We start from the raw sequence: 24,746 nt of genomic DNA, 5'->3' as shown, positions 1-24,746 counted from the left end.
CTGACTGAAGAAGGATGTAAAAATTAGAAGAGGAATGTCGAAATTAGACCAACATACGGTTGTTGTTGGGAAGCAGCAAGAATAAAGATAAACAAATTTTAGTCTTTTTTCTAAAAGAAAAATTCACTTTTTGCTAGCCTGATTTCTCAACTTAAGTTAACTCAAGAAAACTTATTCGCAAAAAAGGGGAATAAACCAGCTGCGCTGGAAGGTCAGATGGAAATGCTAGTGATAGGTGTTTTCTCAAGATAAGGAATATTGATAGAGAAATGACATGAGTTGTTTTGCTCAAATATGATCTTTTACCAGGGGGGGGCACGCAGTTACTACAAGACAGTATGACACTTACTACCGTGGTGGTACTGTATTCAGAAGTTATGAAAACAATTACTACACAGTGTAGTAACTGCTGTTTGGGGGGTGGTGCCAAACACTAAAACTAGCACTTTTGGTGTAGTAAGTGCTTATATTTTAATTCTTTTTAAAGAACTTTCAAAATTTTTCACAAAAAATGAATTTTTTTGTGAAAAAATTCTTTGTTAAAAAAAATGTTTTTGTTATAAATGGACGAAAAAAAATTTGAAATTTTTCTCAGACCCAACTATGAAATTATGCTTTCCCTAATTATCATTAAAATGTTCTCAACAGCTGTCAACCAAGTAAATTAAAAGAAAATCTAGCACAAAAATGGCTTTAGGTTGAAAAATAATCGCAATTTAGGGTTATTTCGAGCATGATTTTGATGATATTACTTAAAAACAGGGTTGGTACCTGGAAATCTTTTCTGAAAACAGTTACTACCAAGGTGTAGTAACTGCAAAGGGTGGTGGTTCTGAAAAAAAGTGTTGAAAAAGCACTTACTACACATCATGTCTTGTAGTAACTGCGTGCCCACCCTCCTGCTTTTACAACTTGAAACTTGCAAATACTAGAAAGTCCTGGAAAGTCACTGAAGTTGCGAAAAGTTAGTCTGGAATTTTGCTGAATATCTTCTTTGAAAACACTTTTCGCTGATGAGATGAATGTAGAAGGACATTAAAAACTTAACTTATTTACCTATAATATTAATATTATAAAAAATCTCAAAGTACCTAATCAACGCTGTTTTATCAGTTGTGGTGAAATATAAACAAACGAAGTCCAAAATAAAACTCTGTTGTGAAGCAATATCAAACTTTGCAAGAAAAGGAATATGATTGATTTTGTCATGTTTTTAGCTCTTATATGATTTTCTATGCCCTACTACAAAGATTAAGATGGCGATCAAACATTAGCATTTCAATCTAAATCATTTTGTTAAGCTCAGAGTGCCATAAAGAAAGTTTCTTAAAATGGAATCGCATATGAAAGCTTTGATACCGTCAACTGCTCTAACTTGGGACTATCTGATAAAACATGGGACAGCAATTCGCCCACCATTTCACCAAACCTCCAAAGTCATTCGATTTGAGTTAATGAATGGCATATTAAAAAATTCATGATTTCTCTTTCGCACTGAGTAGGCTTTTAAATCAAAATATGAAAAATCCATAGTGGAACACAAGCGACTATCTGGAACAAAGAAGTGGCAAAACGATGGAGCGTTTGACGTCACTCGCGTGGCAAGTTACACACTCATGTAGCTAGGTCTGTTGCCATTGTCTTTTCTCATTTGAGATTATTCAAACCGACCACTGCACTGCGATGCCAGTCTGGAAATTGGGTCTTGTGCGCCAGATATCTCCGGCATACCGTAACTTGGTCTAATGTCGACATCCCTCCTCTAATTTCGACACCTTTTTTATCAGCTGAAATTGATAGAAGGGTTGAAACTGTTTTTCTTTGCTTAATAGTCAGAGAGGAATTATTCTTTCCCAATCAGTGATTCAAGCTTTCATATTATTCCTGTCTCTAAAAAAGGGTGTCGGAATTAGACGAGGAATGTCGATATTAGACCAACTTACAGTAGATTTGAGGTTTGATGAGATCTGCTGCCAGTTGGGTGTTTAGGATAAAAACAGCAATTATTGCTCTTTTCGGCAACTAATTTTGTCACCGATTACATGCTGAATCAGCGGAAAAGTAAAAAAAGTAAAGTGGTTTCTGTCAGAATGCAGACTGGCAAAATCGAGTCATATGTAAACAACCTTACAACAGGGGTTCTGTTTTCTCTTTCTAGCTGTGTTTTTTCACCGATTACATGCTGAATCAGCGGAAAAGTAAAAAGAGCCAGACGATCTCAATCGAACGGAATCGACGATCGAACCAGTCGAACCAAATCGAACGCAATGGACCAATTGAAATTCGATTGTCGAACGCAATTGAACGTCAAAATTCTGGGTAATATCCGATTGGTTCGATTGTTGTTCGACTGGTTCGATCGTTGATTCCGTTCGATTGAGATCGTCTGGCTTTATTCTTGCAGCTTCCCAACATCCTTAAAGCTCTCAAACATCACAAGCTAAATGAAATTACTTTCGATTTCCTGTAGAAATTATGCGATGAACAATCCGGGGGTCAATGAATCGACGATTGAACGCAATCGAACGCAATTGAACATCAATCAAGCGCAATCGAATATCAATCGATTGAGATAGTCTGGAAAGAGTAAAGTGGTTTCTGTCAGAATGCAGACTAGCAAAATCGAGTCGTATGTAAACAACCTTACAACGGGGGTTATGTTTTCTCTTTCTAGCTGTGTTTTTTCACCGATTACATGCTGAATCAGCGGAAAAGCAAAAAAAGTAAAGTGGTTTCTGTCAGAATGCAGACTAGCAAAATCGAGTCATATGTAAACAACCTTACAACGGGGGTTCTGTTTTCTCTTTCTTTCTGTGTTTCGGCATATCGATGCAGGATCATTTTAGGACTTTTCGAATGTTATTGTATATAGACCTTTTTTCAAAGAGGACATCCTGTTGAATAATTACAGTGTAGCTGGAACCTCGATATTCCAGGATTAGAAAAAGCTATACCTGTTATCTTTTTTCTTTAAAGAATCAACAAGCCATCAACATCGATAAATTACACACATTCCCTCAGAAACTTTTAAAATTATCTGCCATTATGACTTTCTTGAAGTCGTTCCGAAATTAACCAATCGGGTTAGGTATCGGAATTCCTTTGGGAGTTCTTTTCCGAGATTTGTAAAATAGCTAAGTCAGCAAAAAAACTTCTCCCGGGGGTTTGAGGAATAAACAGAACTGTTATCATTCGTTTTTTATTTAACCGTATATTTAAATTTGCGCTCAAAAATACTTTAATAAATAAGTTAATAATATTCAAATATACTATTTGTATCTCTCAGAAAATAAACACTTACAGAACGACATAGTTTATCATTTAGACTACCCCCGTGTTTGGACCATTCTATCGGGGGCGCAAAATAGGGCGGAAACTAAGTAGCACCCTCAGTGCAAGATTGCCGCCTCATCTTTATTCGCCCGCACGAAAACAAGCAAGTCATTTTTTTCTCGCGCGCTCAAGGGGAAAAGGAAAGTGATCGATATTCTTTGAAGAAAAAACGTCAGAAACAAACCCAAAGACCAAAAGATGTATTTTGTTGTTGAGAATCGATCATGTGAAGATTGTAGTACCCACTTAGTCGAAGTGCTTGGGGGGTCAACAAACAGGGAGTGACACAAATAATTGACAAGGTAAAGTTCAGTTCTTACAACTATTTCTTCTTCTTCATAAAAGACGTCTGCACTCTCTGCCAAGCTTGCAACTAAGAGGCTTTTGCCTCGCTCAACATAAACCTATCAAGGTAGGTCACTACACCTCTCCTTTCCTTCGGTATTTACATATGTACAGTGCCTTCGCTATTGGAGGTTCTCAGTCCAAGGCATAGATTTTATATACATTAATGACTACTTTATAACTCGTAGTCATCAAGATAACGTGGCGCTTTTCGTCGTCTTTTCAGTCCTGAATTTTTACGGTCAACGTCCTCAACGTCTTCCATCTCACTCTCTCCTTCTCGATACGGAATCGTGTCACTTTCGCTCCCCGAAGATGTGTCGTCAACGGGGCTGTCGTCGGGCAATGGTGGATTAATATCGTTATCATAGCGACGATGACGAAACGGAAAATCATCATCCGAGTCGGCGTCGACGTAATATCGTGTTGGTGCGCGTCTGAAAAACGGATCGCGCTCATGGACTTTCTTGAACTTGTTTGCTGCACGGGTAACAAATTTGCCTTTCGATGTTTCGGCGGTGAGCATATAACCTTTCTTTTTCACCACAGTCAATGCTGATGGGTCGAAAGGAGTCTTGACGGTAGACTTCTTTTGAGGGCGAAGGACTTTGTCCCCTAGGTCGATGTCAATGGGCTTCGCGTGTCGTCGTTGGTCATGGTATTTGGCCATGGCGGCCTTGTAACTTGTATCTTTCTCGAGAACGGATCGATCTTGTTCCTTCTTTTTCATCATTGGAACAGAGGTTGCAATTTGTCGATTGAACAACATCTCCGCTGGTGACTTTCCAGTGGCTGAATGAGGAGTCGCCCGGTACGAAAGAAGATATCTGTGAACCGCTTCTTTTGGGTCCTTGTGTTCGACATAGGCGGTGTGGGCTACCTTCTGAAGCATCTTCATGAAGTTTTCTGCCAGCCCATTCGACGAAGGTTGTTCGGGTGTAATCGGCTGGTGTTTAAAACCTCGCTTCTTTGCGTAATTTGTAAAGTCGTGCGAGTTAAAAGGCGGACCATTGTCCGTCTTGACCTTCTCTGGAATGCCATGAGTTGCCAAAATTCGGTCGAAATGAGGGTACCACCGTGTCGGCGGCGGTAGAATCTAGCACAGCCACTTCTGGAAATCGAGAGTATTCGTCAATGAGAAGCAGGAAATAGTAATCTTTGGCGATTGGGCCCTTGAAGTCCGAGGCAATGTGTCTCCAAGGTCCTTCTGGCAATTTCGTCGTGATGAGCGGCTGATGCTTTTGTTGAGGTGTAGCGGCTAAGCATGCATGACAAGATTGTACAAAGTTTTCCACAAGCTTGTCCATGTTGGGAAACCAAACTTTCGATCGGAGATAACGCTTCATTTTCGATGCGCCTTGATGCCCTTCATGAGCGAGAGCTATCACGTCAGGCTGCAAACTTTCCGGAATAATGAGTCGTTCTCCTCGTAAAACGACTTGTCGTGCAACTGAAAGTTCGTCGAATACGTGTCGGAACGGCTGTAAGTCGTTTGCATTCTTCGGAATGTATCCTTTCTCAAGGATGCAAAATTTCAAGCGGGCGAGCTGGTCATCGGCGTTCGTTGCTTTTCGAACCATGTCGAAGGTCATAGCGTCGGGAATATCGTCGTCGATGATAGCATTGATGTGGAAGGTTTCCTCACTGGCTTGCATCTTCTGTTGTTCAGTGATGGGCAATGGATGTCGACTGTTGTAATCTGTCGGATTGGTGCTTCCCTTTTCATACTTTACGGTCATACGGTACTGTTGTAACTTCAATCGGTGATTCTCGATGCGAGCTGGGGCTTGTCTTCGTTGATTATTGTACAATGAGACCAGCGGCTCATGATCAGTTATTGTGTCGAATTTCATTCCGTGGAGATACATTCGGTTGGTCGTGACGCCGAAAAGGATAGCTAAGCTTTCACCCTCGATCGGAGCATAGCGTTGTTCTGTCTCTGTTAGCGATCTACTCGAGTAGTTGATTGTTTTGTAATGTCCAGTGTCGGGTTCCTTTTGAAACAATGTGGCGCCAATACCCTTCGGTCCTCGGTCAACTACAAGCTTCGTCTTTCGATCGGGTGCCCAGGGTGCTATTACTCGGTTGCTACATAAACCCTCTTTCAGTTTGTCGAATGCGTCCTGACAAGCTTGATCCCAGTGGAATGGAACTTTCTTACGCGTTAGATTTCTTAACGGTGCTGTAATGTCACTGTAAGTCTCTGGCTCTCCAAACATAAAGAGGGCGTTATATTGACACATCTGCAAGAAACTTTTTACTTCCGCTGCGTTTGTTGGTGGTGCGAGTCTGACGATAGTCTCTACTTTCGATGGATCTGCAGACATACCTTCGCTGGAAAACTTATACCCAAACCAAATAACTTCTGGAGCACTCCACACACATTTCTCTCGTCTAAGTGTTAAGCCGAGGGATTGTAATCGATCAAGTAGAGCACTCAAATGGAGGTCATGCTCATGCTGGGTCTCTCCGTAAACTAGCAAATCGTCTTCAATCTGTTCCACACCAACGAGGTCTACAATACTTTGCCGCAAACGCTCGTGGAACTCTTGACTGGCAGGTCCAGCACCCATGACAAGACGCTTAAATCGGTAGATGCCTTCGTGCGTGTAAAAGTTTGTAAGTTCTTTCGATTTCTCACCGAGTGGCATTTGGTGAAATGAATGTTTCATGTCCAACTTTGTGAATACTTTGGCGCCGTTAAGCTTGTGACGCAAGGAATGGACAGTCGGTACGGGAATATGGCTTTCTTTGATGGCAATATTTGCGTGACGCATGTCTAAATTCATGCGTATCTGCCCGGATGGTTTCTTTGTAATGACAACGTTCGAGATCCAGTCGAGGTTAACACTTGGGTCTAACGGGCCTTCGATGATGTCATTGTCTCTAAGTTCTTTGAGATGGCTCGTGACTTGCTTTCTGAAAGCGAACGGTATCGGCCGCTCCTTCTGTATCATTGGTTTGATCGATCCGTCTATATCAAAGTTTATTTCTGATTTATTGAACTTGCCGATTCCCTCAAAGATAGGTTGATGCTTGTCGATGATTTCAGTCACTGAAGTTGGGACTCTCTCTGGTTCGTTGATGTGGTATACTGGCGTTTCCGGATCATTGGCGTCTCTGCGGCCTTCTGGGTGAATCTCCAAGACACCGAGCTCTAACGATGCTTCTAAACCTAAGAGCGGTTCCGTGTGGTTTCCTTCTATCACGTAAACGAGTTGCTCGGCTGTTGCTCCACTGCTAGTGGTCAGTTCGATCTTTGCCCTACCCTTCACTCGCAGCAGGTCTTTAGTACCATACGGGCGGAGCTTCACTTTCGATTTTTATACAGTCTGGTCGTGTTGGCAAACTTGCGAAAGTCTTTTTCTGGGATCAGAGTCTTTCTGCATCCGGAGTCGACTCTCATTTTCAAACACGTACCATTGGCTTCCACATCGATCATTTCAATTTCATTTTGGTCATTCACCAGAGGGATGAAGTTCACGGTCAAAATGCGACCCATCAGTTGTTCATCGTCCGAATCACTCGATTCGTCCAGGGCATTAACATCTGTTTCTGGTGCACCAGGACATACTGGCGATTTTGCAAAATGGTGCTTCTTCTTGCAATCATTGCAACGTTTCCCTTTTGCGGGACACTTTCCTTTTGAGTGGGCTTTCCGACGTTCATATCCGCAAAAGTCACAAATTTTTGGGGAACTTTCGGTTTGCTTTCCCCTACCGATCGAATCTCTCGTGATGTTCGGTTTCGGTGGGTCTGGTCTTCTTGGTCCTCTTCTACTGCCGATCCAGTTAACATTCTCCTGTTTCTCAATGTTTTGCGCTTGTGTCGATGATGATTCTAGCGCTATTCCGTATTTAACGAAATCATCGAAATTTGCACCCTCCGCGAGGGCATGTTTCCTGAGCTTATTGTTATTCGTCTGCATCGTCATGGCGTCGCGAGCGGCTTTCTTTGCAGTGTAGGTGGCGAAATTGCAGAGCTTTGCTTGATCCAAAACTTTTGTGTACCATTCGGTGAACGGCATCTGCCCTTGTGGCATCTCGTTAAAAAGTTTAAATACCGGGTAAACTTCGTTTATCTGTCCCTTTAAGGAATTTCTGATTTTGTCAATTGCGGCTGCGTATGTATCTTCTGTCGTCACCTTTCCTTCGTGCTCGAAAAACGTAATCATTTCGTCTCCACCCCAGAGTTGCAAAAGAGCTTTCTTTTTTCTTATCTTCGTCAATGTCCTCCGTATCAAAAATCATGTTTGCTCTCTTGATATATTTATCGAACGAATCGAGGGGGGCGGCACCCGCGTCTTTTGGGCGTTTGAAGGTTGGGAGGGCGGAATAGAGAGCGCCTCTGGCGGCCATATTGGATTTGACTTATCGAGACAAAATGTGGCTGGTTCGATCGGAAGCAAGCGCAACTTGGAATTTTTCTCTGGAAACTCTGGAAACTACAAGAGTCTATTTTAGGTTGTTGATCATCTGGAACTGGGTAACATAAGTCTATTCGTCGCCAATGTAGTACCCACTTAGTCGAAGTGCTTGGGGGGTCAACAAACAGGGAGTGACACAAATAATTGACAAGGTAAAGTTCAGTTCTTACAACTATTTCTTCTTCTTCATAAAAGACGTCTGCACTCTCTGCCAAGCTTGCAACTAAGAGGCTTTTGCCTCGCTCAACATAAACCTATCAAGGTAGGTCACTACAAAGATGAAAAAATTTCTACTATGCGTTTTTTTCGGAACGCTGAAAAACTCTAATTTCGATCTTCCTTTAAGGTAAAGAGGTTGCGAGATTTGGGCTAGCGAGGCAAAAATCGCTAAAAAACTGGTAAAATCGTAATCCTCAAAAATCGAAGTTCCAGCCTCACTGAATTATGTAGTCCAGCCATAAAAACAATGATAGAGCCATGCATAATTACTTTATCATGCATATTGTAATAATTATGCATGGTTTTATCATTGTTTTTCTGCTGGACTACATAATTATTCAACAGGGTGGCCTCTTTGAAAAAAGGTCTATTGAGCAATGAAAAGTTGAAAAAATCACTTTAAAGATCCAAAAAACCTTTATTTTTGAAACACCTCTGACATCTTTGTTGCCCTAAAAAAGGACAGCACATTTCTGCTGACTCAGCATTTCATCATTAAAAAAATTTCTGTTTTCGGCAATAGTTGCCGAAAAGAGCAATAATTGCTGTTTTTATCTTAAAAACACCAAACTGGCTGCCTTCAACTTTTCCCACAGTTTTTAGTTGGGGCATCTCCATCGCTCCAGCGTATAACATTTCCCTCCTTTCCAGACTGGCTGCGATGGAGTGTTGGTGAGAGAGGGGAGACGATGATGAGATTAGTGTTGGTTGCTATAAATTGTACTTCAGTACTTCATCGCTGGTCTCGTCTCCGTACGAGAAAAAATGGCATTTGAAAAACAAAGTTCTTGAAAAACTGACTGGCAGAAGTCAGTAATCCAAGAAATGGTAGAAATCATTATACAACCGCACCCATGGGTGGTTGTTGAGATGGCAAGCAGAGACTTAAAATATCAACCTTAGGTAGAAGAACTTACCATACACCAACCAACACTGGAACATACAACATTTGTGACACCACTTTATGGGAGAGAGTTATATCGGATCACCCAAAGTTACCTTCATTTATTTATTTTTCATTTTTTTATTTTTTTATCCACGGATCGCTGATAGCCACCTTTCCGGGGGTTTTGTTGTTTGGAATTGATTAACTAACAGTTAAGTAGGGTCAGGGTTGCTAGTAACGGCTTGTCACTGTGCCGGGTGCATACTCGGCGCCTTGGGCCCCGCAGGGTTGCTAGTAACGGCTCGAATTTCAGTCAGGTTTAAAAAAGGGGTACTTTTACCCATATTATAATAACATTACCCCCGTCTTTTGCCAGTTCGGTATAATATGTTATGAATTGTGTGGATTTGATGTGCGGTGATGGCTCAATGGATAGAGCGCTGACTTCCGAATCAGAAGGTCTTTCTTTGGTGGTGGTTCGAATCCCGCTCGGGTCGAAAATTAGGTTGGTCGAAATTGATGGACAAATGATTGACAGGTATGAAAACTCAGTCAGAAATGAGAAACTAAGTCTCAGAAACTCAGAAAATCAGACAGTCAGAAAAGAGAAAGACAGGATCAGAGATAAGAAAATAAAAAAAAAACATGAAGGTACTTTGGGTGATCCGATGTAACTCTTTCCCACTTTATGTCTTCGTTTTGCTTTAAACCCTTTTGAAAATGTTCGTGGCTTCTTCACAAAGACAAAAAAAAGATCTAGACTTATTTCGTACTTTCCAGAGTCTCTTGTTCGTAGTTTTTGAGTTTAGAAACTATTCTAGTCGCGAGTTAGGGAGGAGGCACATAATCTTCGAGTTATATGATCGAGCTATATGGCTTCGAGTTATGAAATCTTCGAGTTAAGGCCCGTAACTCGAAATAAAAATGAAGCATTTTTATTTCGAGTTAATTTTTTAACTCGTTTTTTTTATTGACCATTTTCTTCTTGAGTTATATAAATCGGATTTTTTATTCCAAATTATTTCATCGAGTTATATTCCTCGTTTTAACTCGAGAGAAAAATAATGATTTTTTCCATCGAGTTAAAATGTTGTTTTTAACTCGAAATTAGAATGGCAAATTTTTTCATCGAGTTAATGATGGCAGGCTCTTTTTTCGTCGATTTCCACGGATTGTGGATGGGCTATAGCTTTCTTATAGTAGTAGAGTCAAATAAATATATAGAATAATCACACCAAGCGTGTCTATTTTTTATTTGTCAATCACCTCAGGGACAAAAACTAGACTACACTGTAATGTTATTCGACTTGGCCAAAATTCTGCAAAATACATAGCTATTCGGTAATTTTCTCGGAAGCGATATGAGAGCCCGATTCGCATCCCCTATATCAAAACTAATTTGGGGATGCATGCAGCCTAGCACATACCTACCCTGAGTATCAGAGGTCAAGTTTTCAAAGAGAAAATATTAATTTATTCACGCTGTGATACTCACGGTAACACATACCGTCAGTCCAGAATCCGACTACACCCCCTGGGCTCTTAGAGAGACTGCCTTTAGAAGATTCTGCCAATTTTTGAACCTTTTCTCACCCTAAGAGAAGAGAGACTATTTCCTCCCTCGAAATTTCAGCCAGAATTTTCATAAATTTTGGTCTAGGATTCAAGAATTTATGACCCTTAGTTATATAACTCGAAATCATTTTGACGAAATTTTCATTTGGAGTTATTTAACTTGAAATCAAAATGCTGTATAAATGATTTCGAGTTATTTTCCTTGATTTAACTCGAGAGGAAAACGGTCAATAAAAAAACCGAGTTAAAAAATTAACTCGAAATAAAAATGCTTCATTTTTTTGGGTTGCTAGTTTCGAGTTGGGGAGTTTCTAGTTTCGAGTTGGGGAGTTAAAAAATTACCGGCTACCGAAAAAGAATGACATACATCAAAAGTACGATTTTGAAAGTAAATGTAATATGAGAGTAACATATAACACATATAATACGTATAATACATATACCACCTGTAATATACCCTGAGTATCAGAGGTCAAGTTTTCAAAAAGAAAATATTAATCGAATTTATTCGCGCTGTGATACTCACGGTACCTGTAATATGCTCTCTACGAATTTTTTGAAGCTAAGATGACTGTCAACTTATATCCTTTTATACAATAAGCATCACTTGCAGTATGATCAATATTTTTTGGGGAATTTGTTTGACAATCATTGTATTTAAAGATTTTGTCAATATTTTTACTAGAACGTGTCATGTTGTCAGCATTATGACAATGACATAACAGTACTAAGTATTTTGGCTTTGCTAGCCAGCACCTTACCATTTTCATGATCTTAAAGTCAATAATATGTTTGGTACTGGCTAATTTGAAATTTGTACTTTTGGGCTACATTAGTTTAAATTAGAAAATTTTCGGTCGCCGTAAAGTTTTTTTACGAACTCCCCAACTCGAGAATAGCAACTCCCCAACTCCCCAACTTACCAACGCAACTAGAACATTACCTATACTCTAGTTTTTCTGACTTTCTGTTTCTTTGTGAGTTATTTTCTATGTTTTCTAACTTACTGAATGACTTACCGACAGATCGCCACCTGGGATTCGAACCCACTAAATGCAAAGTTCCAATGCTCGTAAGTCATTTTTCTAGCGGAAACACCCTAAAAAAGCCGGGATTTGACTCTCTCTGTTAATAAAAATAGAAACACAGAGGTCAAAAACCGGCTTTTTTGGGTGCTTCCGTTAAAAAATATGACATCATCTCGACTTACGCATATCAAGAATCCACTGCGCTGCGGATTCATACCGGAATAGCGCTTCTGACGGCTATTTATATTGTACAAACTGCAGACCAGACTGTATTAAGAGAGAATTACAAAAGAGTGCTTATTTCCAACCCTAACCCTAACTAATAATAACCCAATTCCTAGCCAATCTGATACGTAACCACACCCAAACCACACCCATACCCGACCCTACCAGGTCGCCTCCAGGTCCTGACACTATTCCCGCATACCGGATCCGAAAAATAGATACATGTCTTTCGTCTTTATGAAGAAGCCATCACCTTTGAAAATTTTTCCTTTCACGACTTTCGATCGGAAGCCTTAAAACCCGGAATAACTTGGAATAGCCGGAATGGCCTATCCAAACAAAAGCCGCAAAGATGCGAATTTATGAAAGATATAAAGGGATTTTAAAGATTTTTCTTAAAATATATGCTGAAGATAACTAAAATTTTCAATTTTTTATTTTATTTTTCAAATTCACATTTTAATAATGCCTATCACGTGTCAAAATTTGAAAATGATTTCATAAGTGATTTAAACTGGGTTTTATGTCATGTTATTCACAATAAAATCATAAAACCTGATCTGGACGACGTATAACCCTAAAATTTTGCACAAGTACTATTGATTAGAATAAGACGAAAGCAATGAATATACGCTCTTTTTTATAAGAACAAGTAACTTTTTGATGGCTCGGCTGCTTAAATTGTTCTTTTCCTGTTCTTATTTATTGGATGAAATTGGGGTATTTTAGGCTAATTTATTACTTTGACCCCTAAATTGCTTGAAATTGACTATGTCATTTCAGGCTCAGCATTTGGAGATTTTGAGCCTCGTTGTTCTTATAAAGTTGCCCTTATGAAAGAAAAAGAGTGTAGCTATGTAAACAAGGCAAAAAACGCTCCGTTGTAGAGATAATAAATTCATCATGTGTCTCGGGTTACATTGTTATGAAATAGTATAAGTGTATATGTTATCGATAGTATGTATGAAGAGGATTTGCAGATACAGGAATATTTTAGTTCAATTGGTAAACTTGTGTATTGGGAAGTAAGAGTGCTTTAAACTCTTCCAAGCAAAAAAAGTGAATATCGCAAAAAATATTGCTGCTATTGTTTTCGAAACCCCGCGAAGCTTCTGATTGGTTAAGTGCTGAAATTCTATTGTAATGTCACGTGACTTAGGTAGGATTTCCTACCTAACCTCGGCGTCATTGAAACTTTGAAAGCACCTTTTTTGCTTCCAATGTCCAAAATTTCAGTGTCACCTTTCATAAAAAGGTGTTGCTACTTAGAGTGAAATGCAGCCATATGGAAACTCCCAACTTTACCTTGAAGTGTCCGTATTTTAAGATTGTGTAAATGTCACGGGTGTCATCCGCCCACCTGTTGGTGCGCAAACTGATATATGACTATAATATAGAACATGGGTACTAGTACCCAGACACCTTGTAGTTTGAACTTGAGACGATGTGAAAAGGATGACAACAGAGTTGGATTGGGACTAGCAAGGAAGCAGGCTCTGCATTGGGGGATGGGTTTGCCCACAATACGATCAGCTTAAGAATTTGTAATGAATACGTATGATTTGCAGTAGTATTATGTGATTATGATCGTTATTGTAGTAAAGAAATATTTTAAGAAACAGACACTAAGAATATCACATATATGTGTGTGACATAAACTCAACAATGTAGTAAACCATACCATACCATACCCATCCAATATTTTGCTAAGAAAAGCAATTCGTTTAAATCTCTGTTTTACGATACAAAACAAAATTTTAGTCAAGACCAAATTTTTCTTTTAAATTATCCACACAAACACTCCCAGTCGAGATCCTAATCCAGCCATGGCGGAGGGGCGGCTTGTGAAAGTACACTCTCAGAACATGAGTCATGTCGAAATGGTTGGTCGATTTTTTTATATCATGGATCCTCATAAGCATATGTTTGAAACACCAATTGAAGTACCAGATTACTTGATCGAGGTATGGATTTCTACCCCTAATATGTTAAACTAGAGTCGTTTATAATGTGTGTATAAAATAGATTATTGTTACGGGATTTAGTTTTTATCCCGGGGGGGGGGGGTGGTACTTAGGCAAAATGGGTGCCGGGTATGTGCGAGCCATAAGGGTACCTTTTCTCATTCCTCAAAAGTCTCTCAAAGGGGTACAAATTCAAAAGTTAGTCTCTGAAAGGGTCCCAAAATCACGAAAATCAAAAATTTCTCTCTCAAAGGGTCACGATTTCCAAAAATTTTGACCAAAATTTGGTGACAATCAAACCAAAATTTGGAAAAAATGGACCAAAATTTAGGAAAAAGTCTCTCAAAGGGTTCCAAAATCACCAACATTTTGTCTCTCAAAGGGTCGATTTTCGATTTTAGGCTCGGACATACCCGTCACCTCGCAAACCTAGTACCCCCCCCCCCCGGGGGTTTTATAGACTAAAATTGTTCCCTCCATTACTTTTTGCTTTATTTCTACCATTTCTGAATTAGTCGTCTAGCTTGCTATTAAAGAAAATCTACATTTTAATTGGGCGTGATTTCAAAAACGCCCCTAATTTTTAACGTACGTTCTTTTTAATAAATTAAAGCTGCTGGAAGTTTTAAGTCGTTGATGAGTAGCTCTCGAATCGATCTCTAACATAAGAGACAGCTCTGATTTCTTTTGATAATCTTTTTAGTTCTGTTGGAAATCTATCGACTCTTCAGTTTCAGAAGCATATAAAGATTTCCATTTACGTTATTTCTTTTAAAGGCATTACCATTCTTCGTTGCAGCAGTATTTCTTGAGATGTTTATCGCTTTCTTACAAGATGGATACAATCACAAGTTATTTTACGTTTTCAACAATATTTCTGCTGCAATGTTTCAAGTGACCATAAATAAATTGGTCGTTCAACCTTTGGGATATGTTTTGTATTGCTATGTTCACCAACACTACAGGTTAGTTTGAAATAAGTGCGATCGGGTTGGAGCTCTTTTAAGCGAATACATTTTTCTTAAGGGGAATGGCTTCAAAAATTGTAGTGGTTATCGTTGTTTTTTTCAGCTAAAGTAACGATACAGTGACATATTTCGATTTATCCTATCTATGTCAAGACCAAGCTATTAAAGAAACTTTTATCTTATAGATTGACAACACTTCCTTGGGATTCTGTTTGGACATGGTTGTTTGCGTTCGTCGCTATTGATTTTGCATATTACTGGTTTCATAGAATGGCACATGGTATGTATATAAACTTGAGAAATGCAACTAATAGACACTCGATAGAAGTAAAAAAGTGTCTGTCCGCTATTATTTGCAGTGTCCGTTGATATTAGTTAGAGCTCACTAAATCTTAAATTATTATTATGATAAGCTACAATCTTGGAAAAAATATTTAAGACAAAGAAGATTTCCCTGAAAAATCTTAATTACCACAAATTATTTTAGGCGCTCTGATTTACTTCTGGAATCCCCACTAAATAAGCAGTTACTACTACGCCGTGACTGAAAATATATACTTCTATTTGTATTGCAAAACTCAATATTCAGAAGTGAATTTGTTATGGTGTGCGCATCAGATGCATCACAGCTCTGAAGATTACAATTTAACAACTGCCTTTCGACAAAGTATTGCTCAAAAATACTTCAAAGTAAGTTTAACTAAACCTATGATTTAAACCTTCAGTCCCGAAATATGTATTGAAGACTATTTGATAGTTATGAAAAACCTCGAGACTAAAAGGGTTAATATGTTGTTCAAAAAACACCCCTGTGTCCGCTGAGACCCCAGCCCAACTGAAAAAATTTGCCAAAATTTCGTCCCCAGTGGACAAAATACCCTACAATTTCAGTCCCACCGGGAAAATGATTTTGATTTCATCCTCTTTGGAAATTCAATGCAAAAATTTGCTGTCCAAAACCACTAGATACTTTAAAGCTCGGGAACGATAAAATTTCTATCCCCATTGGGATTTCAATAAAAAACGAGTGTTTTAGAACAATTCAATTTAAAATGTTGCGTCGAATTCCTGAATTTCTTTTTCATTTTCAGTTGGTTTACATCCCGATCGCATTGATTCTTCCTCCTTCTATATATCTGGTGCATGCGCAGTTCAATTTGTTGTACCAAGTTTGGATTCATACTGAGGTAAATAGTAAAGAACTACACCTAAATGTGCAGAGAGCCGGCATCAAAAGTTACAAATAACTCTAAGTTTCTCAAAGGGGTGTAGTTTTCTAAGTCGGTACGAAAGGCGCAGGTCATTTTGGAAGTTTTTTATGAAAAAAAAAACAGTTGGTCTAAAGTTTTATAGCAGAAAAAAAGAAAAAAAGCTGATATCACGGTCATCAAAAACCTTGAACCCCTTCAACTATTTATCTTATTGATAGAGACTTCTTTGATATAAAGTTATGAGACGATTATTTTCGTAGTTTTTGCCGACGAATATTCTTTCATCACAAATTTTCTACAAATAATGTACCTATTACTTAATCATATTTAATCGAAACTGAATATGAAGATTTAAATAACTAGCTATGTGTTCTTCTCTAACAGGTTGTTCCAAAACTTGGTCCATTGGAATACATTTTTAACACGGCAAGTCACCATCGAGTTCATCATGGTATGTAGACGGGAAACTTAATTTGAATACTACTCTACCAGGAATATTACCATGGTCCAATTAATTAAGGGAATTACTACACTCTACAATACCCACTGTAATACTTGGCACAAAAGGGGAATTCCCTCAAATTTGAAAACCGCAAGTGATTTTTAAGTGCTTTATAAAGTACGGTTGGAAAGTAGAGTTTTAATTCTGAGTTTTAGCATGAAGACTTACGACCTTAGGATCTCAAAGCTCAAAAATGTTCCTGAGAATGTAGCCTGGAATCCACTTAACCCCTCCCAAATCGAAAGATCCAAAGCAACAAAGTGCCAATAACATTTCGGCGCCGATAGTTAAAAGAAACATTCTTAACTAAAGATTTAAGTTTTTCCTCATTTACGCTAATTTTAACACCAGAAACCTAACCTTTTTAATTGTAAACTTTTTTTCTTCCAGGAAGGAATATATATTGTATCGATACAAACTACGGTTAGTCATAGTTGTATGTTAAAATCTGAATCTTAGGCTTGCGATTAAATCGAAGAAAAGATTTGTTTTGAGCTCCAATCATGGATCATACATCATCCACCTAAATTTTGGTGTGCGTGTATGCTCAGAAGAATTATAATTCTTGTCTTCATCCGGTAAATACTTTGTCTTTTCATTTATAGGTGGGACTTTGATAATATGGGACAGAATTCTGGGTAAGTAACTTTTTATCTTATTGACCATTTGAATTATGAAAGATTTAGGGTTATAAATACTTTTTTATAAAAGTTTTACATAGGACCACAGGAACATTGTTCTAGTGAAGGAGAGATTCGAATTCGAGTTTAAAAGACTTCACTGTACTCTATTCGATATAGGGACATTTGCTGAAGAAGAAGAGAAAGTATCATATGGATTAGTTTATCCAGAATATACAGCGAACCCACTTTTGCTACAGGTAGCCCAACTAGCCATACACCCTTTACTTCAACATATAATAAACGTGTCTTTTACATTTCCAAGTGAAGAGTAAAATTTCAAGCCAAGCATCACAAAATCACGAAATTTCCTCTAAAAACTTTATTGAGCTTGATTGACATTGCTTGAGATTCATCCCCTCGTGCTCTCGTCCCCTCGTACTCCCTCTTATTGGCAAGTATTTTTATGACTTTCAGTTAAAAACATCACCTGCCTTTTACAGGGTGGCCATTTTTATTATCTCTATCGACGATTTTGTAAATTGGAAAAATGGTCTGACAAGGTAAGCTTTGGACAGGACCCTAACATTTCTTGATATTTCAACATTGGGTTAGTAAGATAGAGAAGGGTTTCCATTTTTTTTCAATCGAGAACTTAGTAAGATTAGAAATCTGTGTCTAAAACTTTTTGAATAACTGTTTTTCTGGTAGTTTTGAGACCCATAAGGAAGCTATCTACAAAATTTCAGTCACATTATATTAATATTAAGGTGTGGGCCTTTTTTGAGATAATTCTACTAGTCTTTTCGATTTCATTCAACTATCAGCTCAATTGCTTGTTCCGTAAACCTTGTTGGATGGCAGAAAGTGAAAAAGTTGGATTAACTCCAGAACAAATGGAAATACCAGAGGTTCGTACTCAATAACAATTTTTTTTTAAACTCAGATAGTTTTTCTAAAAGGCCTCTTTTCCATATTGTACGCTACACAAAAAAAGCATTTCAACGTTTACGTAACGTTTGTTTGAATCCATAGCGAAATTTAAATGATATACTAGTAAGGGGGGGTTTCAGGGGTACCCGATTCCGCAATTCCGTCAATTTTTTCTCCAATTTCCGTCAAACCGTCCTAAATTGAACCAAAATTCCGTCACCGAAAATTCGTTTGAAATTCAATATTTTTGTCGAAAATTCCGCAAATTTTGAATATTATTATTATTATTATTATACAGTATACAAGTTCACAGGCCCGAGGTGGGCCTCTACGAACCGGTTTGATTACAATTCTAATTTGTTAAATATCTAAGTTTGTGTCTTTTCCACGCTTCATTAAGGTTTTGTTTAAACAAGTGAATGGAGGTCGACTCGACGACAAATCGTGGCAATGCATTCCATGTAGGGATTGTTCTATAGTAGAATGACTTTGTTTGCGCTCCTCGAAGACCATCAGCAGCAAAGTTTGGAACGAATTCGTGATCGTGAAATCTGGCTGGACGAGTTCTTTTAACTAGCTTGTCCCGAGTTGTTTTTGGATCATAAAAATGGATATGCTTATACATTATATACTTATACAATATCTTTTACCAATTCCGAAATTCCGCAAATTTTTTTGCTAAATTCCGTTTTTCCGCACTAAAATTGTCTAATTTTCCGTCTTCGTCAGAGAACCCAATTTCCGTAATTCCGTCCAAATTTTCGCCAAATTCCGCCACTCCGTCCGAAAAAAGGGCCGATTCCGCTCCTCCGCCAACCATGAAACCCCCCCCTACTAAGGTTGCTACTGAATATTACGTGATTGAACAAAGACATAATCGAAAAAGGGAAGCGGGAATCCCCAGATACAAGCACTCTCTTAGATGTAACACTTCCTGAACCTTTTTAATACTTTTTGCTACAGGTGGAGTCACCAGTTCAACTACGTGTCTTGGAACATTTCAAAATGGAAGATCGCTTAGAGACGTATTACGTGCTTTTCCATTTCCTCATTTCCACTTTCGTTTTCGTCACTTTCTTCGGAAATTATATGGTAAAATCTTTCTTACTTAGTTTCTTACTTAACTCTAGATAGTGTTCATACCCCATTTTTAAATCAGTTTTTAAAACATGGATGCCGGCATCTTTAGCTCTATGAACCTCAATGCTCCAGTGGAGCGTTTTACCATGGGGGATGAAATTTTTTATTTAAATTCCTATGGGGGTAGTTTTGATATTCCCAGCTCAAAGACTCAAAAAATCTAGTGAGTATGCTTTTGGAGTGCAATTTTTCCAGTGAATTTTGAATAAGAATGAAATCAAAGTTCATTTTCATTGGGCTGATGTTGTAAGATATTTTTTCCAACGGTGACAAATATTTTGGCAAAAATTTCCAGTGGGGCAGGGATTCCACCGGGTCTCTGGTACAGGGATGTTCTTTCTGACCATGTTGTGTATTTGTCTTACATTTCAGTCGTTATCAGTGATAACAGCATATGGTTGTATGTGCTATCTTTTCTTGACGTTGACTTCATGTGGATTTATATTGGAAGGGAGGTAAAAATTACTGTATTTCTTCAAATAAACGCCCTGATCGACTGTGGAGCTGTTTGAATCTTAAAAGATTAAATGATTAAGATTAGATAAGCGCTCTTTAGAGGGTGACGCTGAATAGAAGGAATATATAAAGAGTAACGTTTTAACATTTTCATCAGTAAGGAAGCTGAATGTCTAGTTAATATTGAGATTGTTGAGCTTTCTGAGCTTTCCTCTTTTTTCATATTATCTTTAAAACTTAAGGCAAAATGAAAAGAGTGTCCAAAGGTTATTCCATACTTTCTTCTCAAAATCCAACAGTGCCAGACAATTTCAAAAAGTATAAAAAGAAGCATAACCCATAGTTTCTTCTCATTGGTTTAGTGAAACAGGACCCCCAAACAAGGGTGTTACTGCATGCTTACAGCTAGATACACTGCCAATCAATATAAACAAAAGAGGATCTTAATAAACTCACGCCAACTAGTACTGTACTCTACCTACCAGGGAGTTCTCTTCCACCTTTTCTTTTACAGGTGGTTTTGGTGTCATGTGGAAGTGATACGATGTCTTTCAGTTTTTGCAATTGATGCATATTTGACATGGAAAAGTATCGATAATCCTGGTAAGCTTTTTCCTTTAGAATATTCAAATAGTAGACAGTGTGGTACCCAGTTGGCGTACACAGTTTATGAATATCAAACTGTGATGACAGATCGGGATTCTAAATATCCGAATTCTGAAAATCATTTCTGAATCTAAATGTATGAAGGACAGCAAGAGAAATTAAGAAACAAGATTCCCATTCAGATGGCAGAAAATCCTTTGAAAACTTCTTCAAACTTTTCTCTAATTTCAGTGTTCCGGATGAAGTACGTTTTATATGGCGTTCGAATAATCCATTGTTTATCACTTTTGATTACGTCATTTCAAATACTCACTAAAATAGACGACGTGGCGAGTAAGAAAAAGAAGAAATAAGACCTGACTTAAGATTGGATCTTCATGAAAAAAGTCTTTGTATTAAATTTTTTTAGGTAAGAAATCATTTCAAAAATTCATCATTATATACAATTATTTACATAAATTTTACGAAAATATTTCTAAATTATCAAATAATCATATACAAAATCATAAAGAAAGTTCTGGAATAACCGACGGAATAGAACCATGTGTCAATTTCCTCCACTTGATTCTACGGTTTTGAAACCAAACTTTGACTTGGATTTCATTCAAACCAAGTTGTCGAGCAAGAAAACGTCTCTCTTGACCAACGATATATTGTTGCTGTTGGAATTCATACTCTAACCGTTCAAGTTGACTTGACGTGAAAATGGTCCGTCGACGTTTGCTGTATCGATTGCTCGTGTCGTCTATGTCGTTGAAGTATCTGGAATACTTCAAATTGAGGTCTGTAAAATAATGATAGAATAATTTGGTTAAATAAAGCCCTACTACTTAAATGGAATGAATGACTATGGAGATCAGTGTTCCTAAAGGGAGACTTCAAGGGAATGCTTATTATACAGTAAAGTATACGGAGAATGTTGGAAAAACTTCAATGTTTGAATATCTGATACTAAATGCATAGGCGTAGCGAGATAACCTGCAAAATTTATGAGGGAGTGCAGACGTTTATGACATATTCATTATCTTTTGATAAAACAAAGACAATAATAACAGTGTCGTAAAAACCGCTCTCATCCATATATTTTGCAGGGTATCTCGCTACGCCTACGAAATGTCTTTAAATATCAGAGATTTTGATTTCAAAGAAAACATTTTATGTAAAGTAAAAACACACCTTCGTCTGTATCTTCTCTATTGAAGCGAGTTGGTGAAGTTGTAAATGATCGATTTTCGAAATCATCTGCAAGACTGTTCCCATGTAAGTTGACACGAAATTGATTGTTGCCATGGTCACATTTATCACAACTGCATTTGGTATAAGAGTCGTCAGCCGAGGAATATCGACGAGTTAAAGTCGGTAAAGAGTCGTCAAGTTTCGCAACTGTTGTACTATCTTCACTCATTTTTTGGGATAAAATTGAGTCGATGGAAAATGCTGGTCTTTTAACGTTTGTGCCGAATTCTTCACTCACTTCCATCATGTAATCCAGCATTTTATGATAGGATTCTTTGACTGTTTACCCTCAACTGTCTAGAGCTAATCTCAGATTAGAATCTCCAAAATTGGTGCAAAGTTGCCCTTTTTATACTCGTCTCTATTGTGTACAATTTCTACTTGTTGATTACATTTTCACGACTTTTAATTCCCTTTAAATTGTTTGCAAATAATTAATTTCCATAAGCTAGCAAGTCATGGGGTTTTCATTTGTAGACTTTTAAAATAAACCCCTAGGTCTAGAACCCTTATCAAAAAATAAAAGGTTAATATAAGAAAGAGATATTCTAGCTCAACACCTAATTCATTTAGCGCTACATAATAAAAAGAAATCGTGAAAATCTTCAGCCTCTCTTAAATTTTAATCATCAATATTAATTTAATTTTTGGGACATTTTCATTGTATTTCACGAGTATCTATTTTTTAACAAATCTCTAAGAATTATATCTATTTCATTTTAATTATACCCCAACCCCCTAGTATTTTAACCTTTATTACAGAGCTCAATATTAATTTAACAAAGTTTACTTATTAAAAGTATAAAGCTTGATATAAAATAAGATATTAATATTCAACAAAATTGATTTTTTGGCTCTTTTACAAACCGAATGGAAATTTCTCTCACGCTTATAATGAAAATATCCCGGCATGATTTTTCTATGAAACGATATTATTATCCCATTTTTAATAAATCTTGAAACAAAATTTTCTCTAAGCACACAAAGATATTGACAACAAAATAAAGTTAGAACTTTCAAGCTTGACTACGCCAACATTCCGTCTTTGTTAGAAAGGTTATACTTTCGAAGGTCTGTGAAACAAGATCATGGTCATTTTTCTTGTAATAAATAGAGTGCTATATTGGGTATTCTTCATTTTATTCAAATCACCATACTTTGTGCTTATAACATTATACAGTTAAATTATCCGTGCACCTTTTTTTATATTTAACTCTGATTTAAATGAAGTCAAAATAAGTTATTATTTTTCATGAAAATTAACTGAAAGCATTAGAATAAAAATTCAATTAAATATAAAAAAGACGGTGTTTAAAGATACTTGAGAAATAATATTTCCCTTTTAAAGGGCAGAGCAGGACATTCTGTTTTCTTGCACAGTATGCTAATCAAGGGATATTTGCACCTTGTAAAAAATATCGAAAAAATATCTATTGAAACAGCTCCGCTTATAAGCTACTTCCTTCTTCCAAAAACAATTTTCCAACAATTTTGTGGGAAAGTAATCGGTCAGCGGCACGCGCCAAATAATTCCAGACAAACTTATTAGATTGGTTAAAATTTAGATCTATTTTACACAAAGTGTGAAAGCTGCCAAATAAACTACAGATATTCATTAGCAGTAGGGTAGACAGGAGGGGCACAAAATTTGTGCAGGAGAGCAAATCTTTATTACACTGTAATTATCTATTCATAATGTAAAAAATAATTAGTGTGTCATAAAAATCCGCTCTCCTACACAAATTTTGCGCCCCTCCTGACTGCCGCTAATGATTAGAGATTTCTTTATACTGGATTTAAACATGAATATGCAAAAAAATCACTTGACTTAGATGTAGCAAATGCACTCTTCTCGAGATGTATAAATTTTTCGTTTTCAAACAGATTTCATTGCTATAAAATTACATATTCACAATGATAATTGTGTTGTTTACACCTCATGAGACATTTTCAATTTCAAGTACTTTTGTTTTAGAGTTAATGTTTGTTTTTGATGTGTTTAAATGTGTAATTCCATAGCAATGAAATCTGTTTGAAAACGAGGACAAAAATAAATTTGTGCATCTCGAGAAAAGTGTATTTGGCAACCTCGTCCCCATGACGATTTGCTTTTTATATAGGATGTAGCAAATCGCCCTGGCAAACAACATTAGTATTAGTATTCCCTTTGATCTGTTGTTATTCGCCGACACGGGAAATTATGACAGAGTCAGCATTTTTTTCGTGTGGGCGTCTATATGTAAATCGATGTGAAGTGCAAACTGTCTGCCTGCTAAAAAACAAAACAGTTTTCGAAGTCAAACTTTCAGTCAATATGTAATGCCAAAAATGTTATCTTGTTATTTTTTTACTAAAGACTGGGTAGGTCTTTTTCTTTATAATGTTTGATGTGGAAAAGCTTCATAAGTAAGTAAGAAGTAATTTTATGGATGTATAAGTAGGCAGATAGGTTGGAAGGAGACTAGCCTACAGTATATACCACTTTTACATTTTACCACTGACGCTATTGTGGACTATACAATTTTATTGTGTATCCACTATACAATTTTATTGTGTATCCCCTGCCCAGCATTTTCATTAAAATTGCAACTGAATTTTTGCTTGTTGTGTTGGTGTTGTACTGTACTTTTGTAAGGACATAATCCAACATGTTTGGAAAGCAAGAAAAAGGTTTGATGGTGTGAGATGACAATAAATCTCAATTGAACATTCTTGGGCTTTGCATTTTCAAATTTTCCAGTAGTTTGCACCCCCCTTTTACCCCCTATTAAAAGAGGATGCCAACTTTTCTGGGGTCTTTCTAGGGGGCAAAGTACCAGAATTTGCCAAAAAAAACTGGGGTGGGGTGAGAATTTAGGGAAATAAAAATAATAAAGGGGGTTTGAAAATTTTGGCCAAACTGATTACCGTGAGATTGGGTAACTTGCATCAGTGGAGGCTAACATGCATAGCCCTCTCAAATGAATGACCTGGCTGGTCATTAAAATACAACTACGCAGCTCTGCTCACAGCTCTACTCTACCATTTTTGTTTTGATTTAATACTGTATTTTAATGACCAGTCAGGTCTTTCA

The 24,746-nt window shown here is 37.4% G+C and overlaps 2 protein-coding genes across 2 annotated transcripts in view; one reads left to right on the top strand and one right to left on the bottom strand.

The window, feature by feature from the left end:
* The window catches only part of LOC136811085 (homeobox protein GBX-2-like), a 137,075-nt gene extending 115,233 nt beyond the window's left edge, over positions 1-21,842 (bottom strand). The window contains exons 1-2 of the mRNA XM_067067683.1: positions 21,614-21,842; positions 20,892-21,221 (exon numbers count right to left, since the gene is read on the bottom strand). Coding sequence (XP_066923784.1) covers positions 20,941-21,221; positions 21,614-21,842 — 510 coding nt within the window. The 3' untranslated portion in view covers positions 20,892-20,940. The remainder of the gene's footprint in view (positions 1-20,891; positions 21,222-21,613) is intronic.
* Positions 13,797-20,970, top strand: LOC136811068 (alkylglycerol monooxygenase-like). Its single transcript, XM_067067667.1, has 15 exons — positions 13,797-14,001; positions 14,779-14,966; positions 15,155-15,249; positions 15,559-15,659; positions 16,061-16,156; positions 16,565-16,631; positions 17,073-17,105; positions 17,288-17,320; positions 17,483-17,562; positions 17,806-17,865; positions 18,130-18,213; positions 19,199-19,327; positions 19,748-19,830; positions 20,346-20,434; positions 20,669-20,970. Exons 1-15 carry the CDS (start codon positions 13,864-13,866, stop codon positions 20,788-20,790), a joined length of 1,398 nt encoding a protein of 465 aa, XP_066923768.1. The 5' UTR covers positions 13,797-13,863; the 3' UTR covers positions 20,791-20,970.
* Positions 21,843-24,746: the final 2,904 nt, after the last annotated feature.

The sequence above is a fragment of the Clytia hemisphaerica genome, unplaced genomic scaffold (assembly GCF_902728285.1).
Source record: "Clytia hemisphaerica strain Z4C2 unplaced genomic scaffold, Clytia hemisphaerica genome assembly, whole genome shotgun sequence".
Lineage (NCBI taxonomy): Eukaryota > Metazoa > Cnidaria > Hydrozoa > Leptothecata > Clytiidae > Clytia > Clytia hemisphaerica.
This window is presented reverse-complemented; position numbering and strand designations above follow the sequence as displayed.